The sequence below is a fragment of the Gekko japonicus genome, unplaced genomic scaffold (assembly GCF_001447785.1).
Source record: "Gekko japonicus isolate JY-2015 unplaced genomic scaffold, Gekko_japonicus_V1.1 scaffold50, whole genome shotgun sequence".
NCBI classification, from domain to species: domain Eukaryota; kingdom Metazoa; phylum Chordata; class Lepidosauria; order Squamata; family Gekkonidae; genus Gekko; species Gekko japonicus.
In genome coordinates, this window is record NW_015164666.1 from 1,035,117 (window position 1) to 1,046,393 (window position 11,277).

At 46.3% G+C, this 11,277-nt stretch overlaps 1 protein-coding gene across 1 annotated transcript; it reads right to left on the reverse strand.

Annotated features, from left to right (window-relative positions):
• Window positions 1-237: 237 nt before the first annotated feature.
• Window positions 238-10,962, reverse strand: VGLL2 (vestigial like family member 2; the record flags this gene model as incomplete). Its single annotated transcript, XM_015409071.1, has 3 exons — window positions 238-946; window positions 2,074-2,583; window positions 10,650-10,962. Coding segments are annotated over 3 exons (864 nt in total), but the record flags the coding sequence as incomplete, so codon positions are not given.
• Between the last annotated feature and the right edge of the window lie 315 nt (window positions 10,963-11,277).

The following is an 11,277-nucleotide window of genomic DNA, read 5'->3' on the forward strand; positions in this document are numbered from 1 at the left end:
CACCCAACCCCTTGATCAATGATGTCAGAAAGATAGCAACATAAATACATACAGAGAGAGCTCAAGTGAAATGAGATTCCGTGTCTACTTAATGACTTTCCTCCCTGTTTTCTTCTCATGAAGGTTCTTTTTTTCCCCTTATGGAAGGGTCTCTTCTTCATCATAAAACATTCCTTGTATAAAAACTATATATATATATATATACACTTATATATATGTACACATATGTATGCATGTATTATCAAATACAATTATTGTGCCAGATTCTGAGAAGTGCCTCCTTGGTTGTCAAGTTTCTGAAGTTCAAACAGTTGTCTATAGAACAGCTGCATTTATTCAAGCCCAGAGGCAGATGGCTCATGCTAGTCGCTTGCCACTCATCACTGTGGCCTGAAGAGCTGCCCCTTTTTCTTTTTCTGTTGTTGTTAATGTCACACGTGCTTCAGAGTTTAGAATTTCCCCTTTGTTTATACAGTGTAAAGGACAAAAATATAATTCCTAGTATGTGCATATCTTCTCATGCTGCTTTCAAGAAGTTGTTTTTTATTTTTAAAAATGTCAATAAAAAAAGAACAGTTCACACTGTCATCACCAGTAACAAACACTTTTTGTTTCCCAAAGTCAGTAATTTGACATCCACGTCAGTTTCCCAACTCCTTCAAGTGGCTTAGCCACGATTCTGGATGTGTAGCCATGGTGCTTTGCTTTTCACAGTGAAGAGAAAAGAGAGCCTGTCCTATTCCTCACCCCCAGAGTAAGGTTCTGTTGCTGAAATGTCAAGTCGAAGCAGCTTTTAGCCCCCATGGCCTTTCCCATGTTCTTGTCCTTGAAATGTGACATGAGATCCTGAATGGTGCAGGGTTGGGAAGACAGGACTTGGTGGGAGGAGCTTTAGAATCAGCAGCTCAGCTCAGGAGGGATCCACCACAGAAGGAATACCGGCGAGCTGTAAACCAAGATCAGAAGCTGTTACAAACCGACTCGATTTCAGCTCTGTCAGCAGTCTTACTTAGGCAGAGATCTGACTAGAGGGTAAGAGGAGATGGAAAGGCAGGTCTAAAACCAATAGAGATCCTTGCTTTTATCCTGAGGCTGCAAACCTGAGAACGGAGAGAAAAATTGAAATAAAACAAAACAGAAAGGGAGGGAGGGGGAAGGGTATAAGATAAGGACAGGAGAAGATGAGCACTACCGCCATTTTCTTTCTAGCGCATGTAGCCTTTCTAAAGCATAAAAAGTGGTTGGTTTAGGTTGAGAAGGAGGAGTGATGTGAAAAGGAAAGTCAAGTCCAAACTGATAACAACTTGAGAGAATTCAGGAATGCCGATCACTGTCTTTCCCCTCAGATCTGTTTAACAAACTGCGGTCAGCTTTGCCCATCATGTCTCCAAAATAAATGAATGAATGAATGAATGCCAGGACTTAGATCTACATGTAAACCAAGCATCAAAACATAGTTGCCCCGGCAAGCCCTACAAAAATTAAGTTCTCCTTAATACAACTTTCAGCAATATTATTCAGGATGGGATAGGGAATAAAAATAAAGTACATGAATAAAATAGATCCACAACAGATGTGCTCACTTTAAAACTAGGCCTCTGGTGGATCACTGGTTGCAGCCACAATCACTGTAATCGTAGAATCCAAAACTCTTGCCTTGGGCAGAGGAATTCCCTAGTTTTACTGACCCACTAAACTAGAAACCACGCACTGTACTGCTCTGATGGGAAAACAACTTGTTATCAGTAATCTCAGAAGGCACTGAAGAAAAAGAGAGGAACTGTTACTGCAATAAAAAAGTACACATCCCTCATAGGTTGCAAGAAACATAGAAATGAAGCAGCAACATCTCGGTGCTTTCTTTATTGTGTAATTCTGCCCTTTATGGCATGGGAGATGCATTCTACACATCCTAAGCTTTCATTGCTTTGAGGCAGAGCAAGAAGGCTTTATTGCTGATGCTCTCCTACCCACTTTCCTAACATCATCATCATCATCAACAACATCATCAAGTGGTTCAGACAGCAAGAGAGGGAGAGCCAGAATGAGAAAACTCCATCTGCCGGACCTTACCTGCATCCACATTGAGGCCTAGGCTCTGTGCCATCTCCCCTGCTGGGCTGGGGAAAGGTGCCGGTGTTGTCCATGCTGAAGTAGCAGGCTCACTCTTGCCCAGCTCACACTGGGGGCTGACAGGCGTGGGCACGGAAGCAGGCGTGAGGCGATGGGGGCGCACAGAAGCCGCAGGCACCAACAGTGAGCCATAACGCGGGTCGAAGTGTGGACTGTAGACCTCGTGCACAGTGGTGGGGCGGGGATAGGAGGAGCCCTGTGAGCCGATGTATGGGTGATGGTGGTGGTGGTGATGGTGGTGGTGGGCAGGGTGCCAGGGCTCTGGACCACCCTGGTGGAGATGGCTGTGCAATGAACCTGGTGAATAAGGGTCCGCTGTGGCAAAGGGCAGTTCAGTGTGGCCAGTGGCTGCCAGTGGGCTTCCCAGGGATGCAGGCACCGAGGAAGGCTGGTAGGTGCTGTTCCAGAAGGAGGGTGGGAAACTACGTTGACTCATAGGGAATGATCCATCTGGACAAAGGAAGATGGAGGAGAAAACATCAGAACAGCAGCAGAAGGGTGGGTGTCCTCTTCATGCATGACTTCTGCTAATTGTCACTTATACTGACCCAATGATGTGGTATAGTGGTTAGAGTGTAGGACTAGAATATAGGTGTACCAGGTTCAAATCCCCACTCTGCCATGGAAGCTTGCTGGACTGGTCACACCCAATCAGCCTAACCTACCTCACAGGGTTGTGGAGAAAATAAAATGGAGAATAGGAGAATGATGTAAGCCACATTGGGTTCCCACTGGTGAGAAAGTTGGGATATAAATGAACTAAATAAATAAATAGCATATTCCCCCTGTTTGTCCACAGGAGGTGTGGCTCACAGAAAGAATCCAAATATGTTATCTTAGGACAGTGTTCTTAGAAAGTGGGTAGGGCCAGGTGGGGCTTTTGCCCAACAAGGCTTCTGGTTGGCCATTGGAAGTCTGATTGGTGGTGCAGATTTTTTAAAACACTGCTTTGGCAGCAGCTGCCAGCACAGCACAAGGATCATCATGGTGTGACTAAAGGTAAGCTGTGGCAGCCATTTTGTGGCTGTGCCTACCATGTGGAGTCAGATTTCCAAAGGTGCCCGCAGGCTGGAAAAGGTTGGGGGGTCTTTGCCTTAGGAAAACCCAAGCCATTTTTACAAATGACAAATCTCTGTTTATATTTCCATGATCTCCAGTGTAACTGCAAATTTAGACCATTTTCATACTTAACTGAGGAAGGCTGGTAGATGCTCTTCCCATGTCTGCATTGGGTTACCAAATACAGGTGGGAAATTCCTGTAGATGTGGGGGCTGGAGCCTTGGGGAGGACAGCATTTGTAGAGAAAAGGGACCTTAGTGGAGTGTACTGCCATAGAACCCTCCCTCCAAAGCAACCATTTTCTCTAGGGGAACAGATTTCTATTTGGCTATCAGATGTAACTCTGAAAGATCTCCAGGCTCCACCTGGAGGTTGGCAACCATACACTTGTAATATGCACATTAACTCTAACATTGGTTTCAATGTGTACACAGTTTAAAAATGTCTTCCCTCTGAGTTCTATCCCATATAACAAATATCCATATAAGTCACACATTGCAGCAGAGAAGCTTAAAAGTTCTTTTAGTAGCATTGGTTAGAATATTCATTTGAATGGTTAACTCCTGCTTTCTAACAATATTCACATCCAAGGATATTTCCCCCTGCCGTACAGATGACTTTTCCCCACTGAAGTTGAACTACACTGAACACCATTATTTTCAGAGCTTACTCTAGAACAGAAAAATGTTTGTCTGTTTGGAGAACAATTCCACGATTCTTAAAATATCTTTACTTGACTTGACTTTCACATGTGAATCTTAACTCAGCCTGTTACTCAAATCTTAAATAAAACTTTGATTTTACATTTATACCTTGTCCCATAATGACATTTAAATTTGCCACAAATGGGACAAATAAATTTTATAATTCTGTGTGAAATTATCTGGCATCTTCTCAATTTTACCACCATTTAGGGAGAAAAAGGTTATTCTAACATATGAGAATATTAATACAACTTTGATAAATCTTGAAGCAACAGCAGCATTAAAAGAACGCTATCAACAATGAAGCCTTGAAGAGTTAGTCCATCATGGATTCACATACAAACTAATGCAAAGCAATCCCTAGGAGATATGCTTCCTATAGAGTATGCCAATATTATTGGCACAGATAATCAGAGTTGCCAGTAGACCTTGAAGGAGATAATGGTGTCCTGTAGAAAACAAACAGCTGATCCCAAGAGATCACCTGGATACAGAACCACCTAAAACCATCTCTGGGGTTCATAATAACTTACACAATAAAATCTAAGGAAAATCTTCCTTGATGTACTTTGTTCATTGCACTTACTTCCTTTTGGCACTCAGGATAGCACATAAACGGTGCTATTTCATTTATCCTTGCAAGAACCTGTCAAGCAGCTTAGGATGGGAGATTCCACTTTGCTCAAGCTACTTCATGGCTGCGTGGGGATCAGGGGAAGCCACATATCCCCTGAGCTTGTATGAGCTCTTAATTAGGAATTCATCTAGGAAGAGAGATTCAGACCTGATGGAAGGTTGTGGCTCAGCTATAAAAAGCGTACTTTGCATGCAGAAGGTCCCAGATACAATCCTTGTCATAACCAGTTAAAAAGGATTCTCAGATAGTTGATAGTGGGAAGAAGCTTTGTCTGCTAGAAAGTGGCTACCAACCAGAACCCACAATACTGAGCTGGATGAAGCAATGTTCTGATGGGCAGCTTCATGTGCTCATCTGAGGCTGCTGCCACACACGCTAAGTAATCCACTTCAATCCACTTTCAGTGCACTTTCAAAGTGGAGTTTTACTGTGTGAACTGGCAAAATCCACTTTGAAAGTGCACTGAAAGTGGATTACTTAGCGTGTGTGGCAGCAGCCTGAGAGACTCTCTTCTTTAGAACAATTTACACATCAGACTTGACTGGAAGCCACATATCCCCTTCTCCCTGAGCCCCAAACAGTGAAGATTCAGCTGAGTGGAAAGTGTGCATGGAAACAATTTTGTCGTGTACCTTTATTTCTCCGGGATAAGATCTAGGTTTTAAAAAATGGATTGGAGCGCTAAGCCCTACTAAGTGAGTCTGTACTCCAGATCCTAAAACTTCTATAAACGCAGAACTTTTATTCCGGAAGGTCCTCAGCTGAAGCGTGTCTGATGATGGCCGTATACATAAATAAGGGTTGCCCATTTTATACACGTTTAACGATAACTTCTTGCAAACAATCCTGGGTGATGTAGTTTGCTAATTCCCGCGTCTTCCTCCCAGAACTACAATTCCCAGAGTACTTTTGGACAAGAGAAAACCCATAAGTCTACGGGGTGCGGGGCGATTGTACCATTCATACATTTAAGAGAGAGTTCGCAACGAAAACACGCAATTAGGATTAATTCCTGAGGCGTTAAAGGGCATTATCAAACGGGAAGGCAACGCAGTCTAAAGCGGAAGTGAACCCGGACAAGGCCTTCCTTCCTTTAGGGGCGGCCAACGTGCAAAGGAAAACCTCGCGGAGCTTCTTAGTTCCCGGCTCCCCCCCCCCGTTCATAATGCCCATAAAGCCTGTGGCAGCACAGGCGGGTTGGTTGTCAAGAGACGCCGAGGCTTGTAGGCCTAAACAAGTAAATATTACGTGGGAAATCAGTCAGCTAACACAGATAAGATCCTAGGCATATTTAATTCAGTAAAGCCCACTCTATTTAGTGGCTTGCGTAAATACAGAGTTTATATAGTTTGAGCTGGAAATAAACGTTCCTGAACTGAAACAAACAAAAATCATGCCTCCCCCTAATTATATAATGAGAAACATGTGTTTAGAGGGAGGGTGACAGGTTGACCCGATCCCACAACTTGCTAGTTCCGAAGCCCTGCAGGGGATTCCGTCGTGATTCCTGCGGGGCGTAGCTGCTTGGAGGACTAGAGGCGATATGGAACAGCTGAAAAGTTGCCTTTGTCCCCATTTTCAGCTACCTTTGGCTGCTTTTCCTTGTTTTTAAAACCAAATGGGAAGTTCCAATCCCCTTTTCCCACCGCACTTGCTTAAAAATGCGCCTACGCGCTTTCATACTTTAAACACCGATGTTTAATGCAAGGAAATGAACGCTCACCGCTGCCAACAGGCCGAAGATTTAAAGGGTTTGGGGGTGGGTGGTTTGGGGTGGGATAATAACCACTCCAGGGTTATACTCTTTCAATAACCACTCCAGAGTTACAGCCGCATCAAAATCTAAGCATGTTCACACGAGAGATTCACCCATCTCACTCAGTGCTTAATAGAGATTAATCAAGGGCAATTTATATGAAACTACAAGTCTCTCTCAGCAGATCTGAATGTCGACTTTTTGCATCTTGAGGGCTTCCCCTCGTCTATCATGTCCTGCTTGAACAATCCGCCCCCACTTTCCACAGCCTGTGGTTGTTGGGTATTACAAGTCGAAAACACTCAGTATATCTGGGGTTAAATGTTTGTTTATGTTACTCACAGGAAGTCACATGTTTCTCATGTAACCAATGTTCTTTAGCTGTAAGAAGCCCGGGAATTTTCTCCCTGATCTAGGAGTTTGATTGGGACAAAAGTGTCAAAGTGTTTTAGCATTTTAAGGCTCTCTTCCCGTCTTTGTTTGCTGTTCTCAAGAAGAAGAAGAGAAGCCATAACTCTCTTCTAGTTTTGTCTTTGTAGTGTAAGGATGTAGCCTTTAGCTCTGTTGTTATTTTCATCTCAGTTACCCTTCCCCATGCTAGAATTTAGTAAAAACTTTATATTTTAATCACACACGGACTCTCAGTCTGAATTATTTTACTCAGGCTCTGCTGGACTATTTATCTGCTAAATACCATTTTTTCAATATCTCACTTTCACCCAATAGTGGTACTCTCCTGTCGGAACAGGAACATAAGCAAGGGTGTGTGTGTGTGAGAGTGATCATGGTATTTTAAAAAAATGGTTTATCATCGGGAGCTTTCCACGCTCCTAAATCTTGGGGTAAGGTCTGGATACCTGGAGCAGGGAGTTTTTAAAGCTAAACGTTTAAAGTTTCTGATCAGCAAAAATAGCGAGGCGAGACGCTGCGAACTCTCTGGAGCGAAGGGCCTTGAAACTGGACCTCACTTTGGGCAAGTCCAATCCATTTTGTCTACAAAGTAATTTTGAAATTAAGCCTATAGTTGTGCAGCCCGATTCTATCCAGGAACAAGTCCGGCGGAACTTCAAAGGATCTGACCTGAGCGAAAAACTGCAGCTGGAGTCGGTGCAACCATTTAGCCAGATGGTTCAGTCATTCCCAAATAATTTCTGGCGGTGTGCAGCACTACAAAAGAAATCCCTGCGGGCTGCAGTCCTGTGCACAACGTAGAACTTAATTCTGAATACACCTGCATAGGATTGGGCTGCGACTGTCTTCAAAACAAGTCAATCATTTTTCTTCGGGATCAGTTAGAATACATGCGGTCACACGGACGTGCACTTCCACGACAAAATGTAGAAGTGAAAGCAATCGGCTTTTATTTTTATTAATGCATTTATTTTGTGAAACGTGCAAGTAATATCCCCCCCCCCCCCCCTTTTAATTCTCCCAGCTCTTCAGTCTCAGAGACTTGGGAGCTGAAATTATCCAATTGATTTCAGCGGCATTTACTGGCGATTGTCAAGTATTCCCTGAAATGCTCTTCAAATAATCGCGATTTCCATTCGGTTAATGCAAGGACGGTTCGGTCGCTCCTCTCGATAAATGTGGAACATTTCAAAAGACGATCGAATTTTCAAGTGGGGAGCTGGGTTGGTTTGAAGCAACAGAACGAAGTTTGAGTCCAGTGGCACCTTTACGACCAACAAAGTTCAATTTCCTGCGCAGGCACACTTCCTCAGATACACTGAAAAAGCACACGCAAACTTATACCTTGAATAAAACTTTGTTGGTCTTAAAGGTGCCACTGAGCCTGAATTTCAAAAGAAGATAGCGTGGTGTCGAATCGTATCCCCACCTGGCCAAGAAAGAACAAACACCCTCCTATCTCGCTCTGGCTAGTGAGTGACACTTCGCACTGCCTACGGATAAAAGTTAGCATCTGCTAACATCCGTATATTAACCCCCCGTAAAAAGCTCAGAGGCCAACAGTTGCCAGCCCTATAACTAGCGCATCCCTAGCTGGTTCCCGTTTACACACACCCCGGTTTATGAGAACAACGCGCCGTGATCCCAAGGGGGGGGCAGCGCTCTTTTCCTGGCAAAAGCCCCCCCCTCACCTCTTTAACCGCAGAGAGGAAGGAAGGCGTAGCATACGAATCTACGGATTCCAACATCCGCTCTTCCCTTGAGGACCAGCCGCTTCTCACCCCAGAGTCGCTTTCTCTTCTGGGGATTTTGGGAAACGAGTTTCCCTGAGACTGTGGTCACACACAATAAATAATCCACTTTCAACCCACTTTCAATGCACTTTCCAAGTGGATTTAGCCAGTTCACACAGTAAAATCCAGTTGGAAAGTGCACTGAAAATGGATTGAAAACTGATTAATTAGTGTGTGTGACTGCAGCCAAAGTGAGCAGAAAGACGCGGCTTTGCGTAAAAAAAAAAAAAAAGACACCGCTTTCTAAAAACCTGAAAGAAATAATTGATAAAAACTTCTTGCCTTGTTCACTCAGCAAATGAGCTGTGTAAAAGAGCGAATGATTTACAAAAGAAATACAAATCCCCAGAAAGGGGCTCTTTTACTGGACCATCTTCTAGGAGCTGAAGAGGTATCAGCTTTCAGGCTAACTTTTCAAGAGAGTTCTGTGGAACTTGCCCAATACAAGAGATCACCTTACTTCGTTGCTAAACAGTTCCAGCTCCTTCTATACAAACCTTACAACCCATCCCAATCACATGGGGGCACCACCCAGCCAAAGCGAAGCACCTTACCTCTCACTGATCTCAGTGGGAGGGATTTTACTTCATACTTAAAGTGCCTAAACTATTAAGTGCCGTACTTTATTATTAAAGTGTCTACCTTTGGCGGGAGCATGCCATTATGCATATGCACGCCTTAATTCCTACACTTTTTGAATCAAAGGTGCAAGTTCACCTCACGCCCTTTCCTCTGGAGTCTCTGGGTCCAGTCCTGACCACAATCACCCAGGCAGGCTGCTAAGACCCTTCCCTTCACACATGAACAGACATCGGGGACACACATACACACTTCAACTGCGCTGTCTTTCCCCTTTATCTTATACCTATCTACTGGGACTTCTCATTCGTTTGAACTGTCATCCGTTCCGCGATGAAAGAATCGACAGCTATTTAACCTATTTGATTTCCGTCCCTTCGAAAGGATGGTTACATTGAAATTCCACATGAAGTGAGTTTTCAGGAGTCGTTTAAGGGCAAGCCTTAAATCTCATACTTCCATTCTCCCCATACCAAACAGGGGGCATTTTTACAGGTGAAATCTGATGGCTTTCATGTTAAACTTTAAGGTGCCCCCGGACTTTTTTTTCTCGCGATATTTTCCATATAGTAGAGTTTCCATAAAAATGGGGGGGTGGGGAGAGCACAGGAAAAACCATTCTTCCATCTGCCGGGTCCAGATGCTGAGGTGTTAGTGATGCACTTGTTAGGGAACTTCTGTTCACAAGCGACACATAAAAACTGCAACCTGAACAAATCTTTTCAAGCAAACCATCTCTCCTTAGAAGAACTGCAGGAGCAATGCTCCGCAAGAATTTTCCGCTAGGATGCTCACTCCATGGAGCCTTCAATGGGGTTAGGTTACAATTAAGAAAATATATTCCTAGAAACCTCAGCTGTTGGTTAAAATTCACATCTGGCTGGCTGTCTCTTCCCTGCGCTACCCAGCGCTGACAATCTAATGCTTTTTTTTTGGGGGGGGGGGTTGCATATTGTCTGCTTCCACATGGCGGGGATTCTCAGTTTTGCAGTCATCGCTGCTGCAAATGCAAAAGCCTGCGCCTCGGCGATAAAACATTCGGGCAGGGAATGTCATGCATACTTTCCTCTCTCAGCGACGGTTTCCCACCACCGTAGTGCCAGAGGGCTTTTGGAGCGGTTGAGACATAGCAGTACAGCGGCGTGGCAGAACAGCAATTACTGGTCAACCGTTTACTGAGCTGGCAGGGGGACTGGCAGTGGTGAAGGGCTGAGGGCATGTAACGGGCTGGAGTGTGGGTGGTGGAACCCTGGAGAAAGCCGCCGTCCTGTCCAGTGCACATGGTAATATGCTTGGACTGTGTTTCCCCCCCCCCCCTCCAAGGAAGAACAGGTAGGCATGCTGAGGACTGGGGCAGGGCCACTGGATCACCATCAGGGCACGATGACTCCTGCGGATGCTTTGCTTCCTCTCCCCCCCCCCCAATTGGGATGTCAAAGCGGAGGGAAAGGTGGTCCCTGCCGCGGAAGCAGCCACAGCCTGGAGTCTGGAAGCCAGGCGCTGCAGCAGGGCTTGGGCGAAGGCCCGCGTCCCCCTGTCCCGGGGCCGAGGGGCCGGCCGGCCCGTGTCCGCTCACCCCTCCACGAGCTGGAGCTCCTGGCCGCCTTGGCGCTGGCGCTGGCGCTGCCGGGCGAGTAGCTGCTGGGCTGGCTGAGGGCCCGGCTGAAGTGCTCGTCCACCACGGCGCTGATGTCCCCTTGGAAGTAGGTGAAGAGGACGCAGCGGGCGTTGATGTACTCGGCCTCCGGGGGGCGCTCCTTCTCCGGGCTGCACTCCTCCTCCTTGATGCTGGCCGGCGCGGCGTGGCTGGAGAAGGAGCTGCTGCTGGCGCTGCTGGCGCTCTCGGCGGCGGCCTCCTGCATCTTCGAGTACAAGGCGAGTTTCTGCGGGGGGGGGGGGGGGAGAGCAAAGGGCGATCAGGACGGAGCCAGTCCCAACACCTGCTTCGGGGGTGCCACGGCCACTGCCGGGAGGAGGGAGCCCTGTGGCTGGGCGTGGGCACACTGACTGGCAGCAGCCCCTGCGTGGCCGGCCACGGAGGCAGTGGGAAGCTATAGGCGCTGCTACCGCCGCCGGCTCTGGCCGGGGCTCTGCGGGGTCCCACCTTTTCACCCAGAAGCCCTGGGAAAGGACCGCCCGCGGGTCTCTCGTCTGGATACAAGGAGGCCCTCGGCAGGGGGCGATTCCTTGAGGAGCCCCGCCTC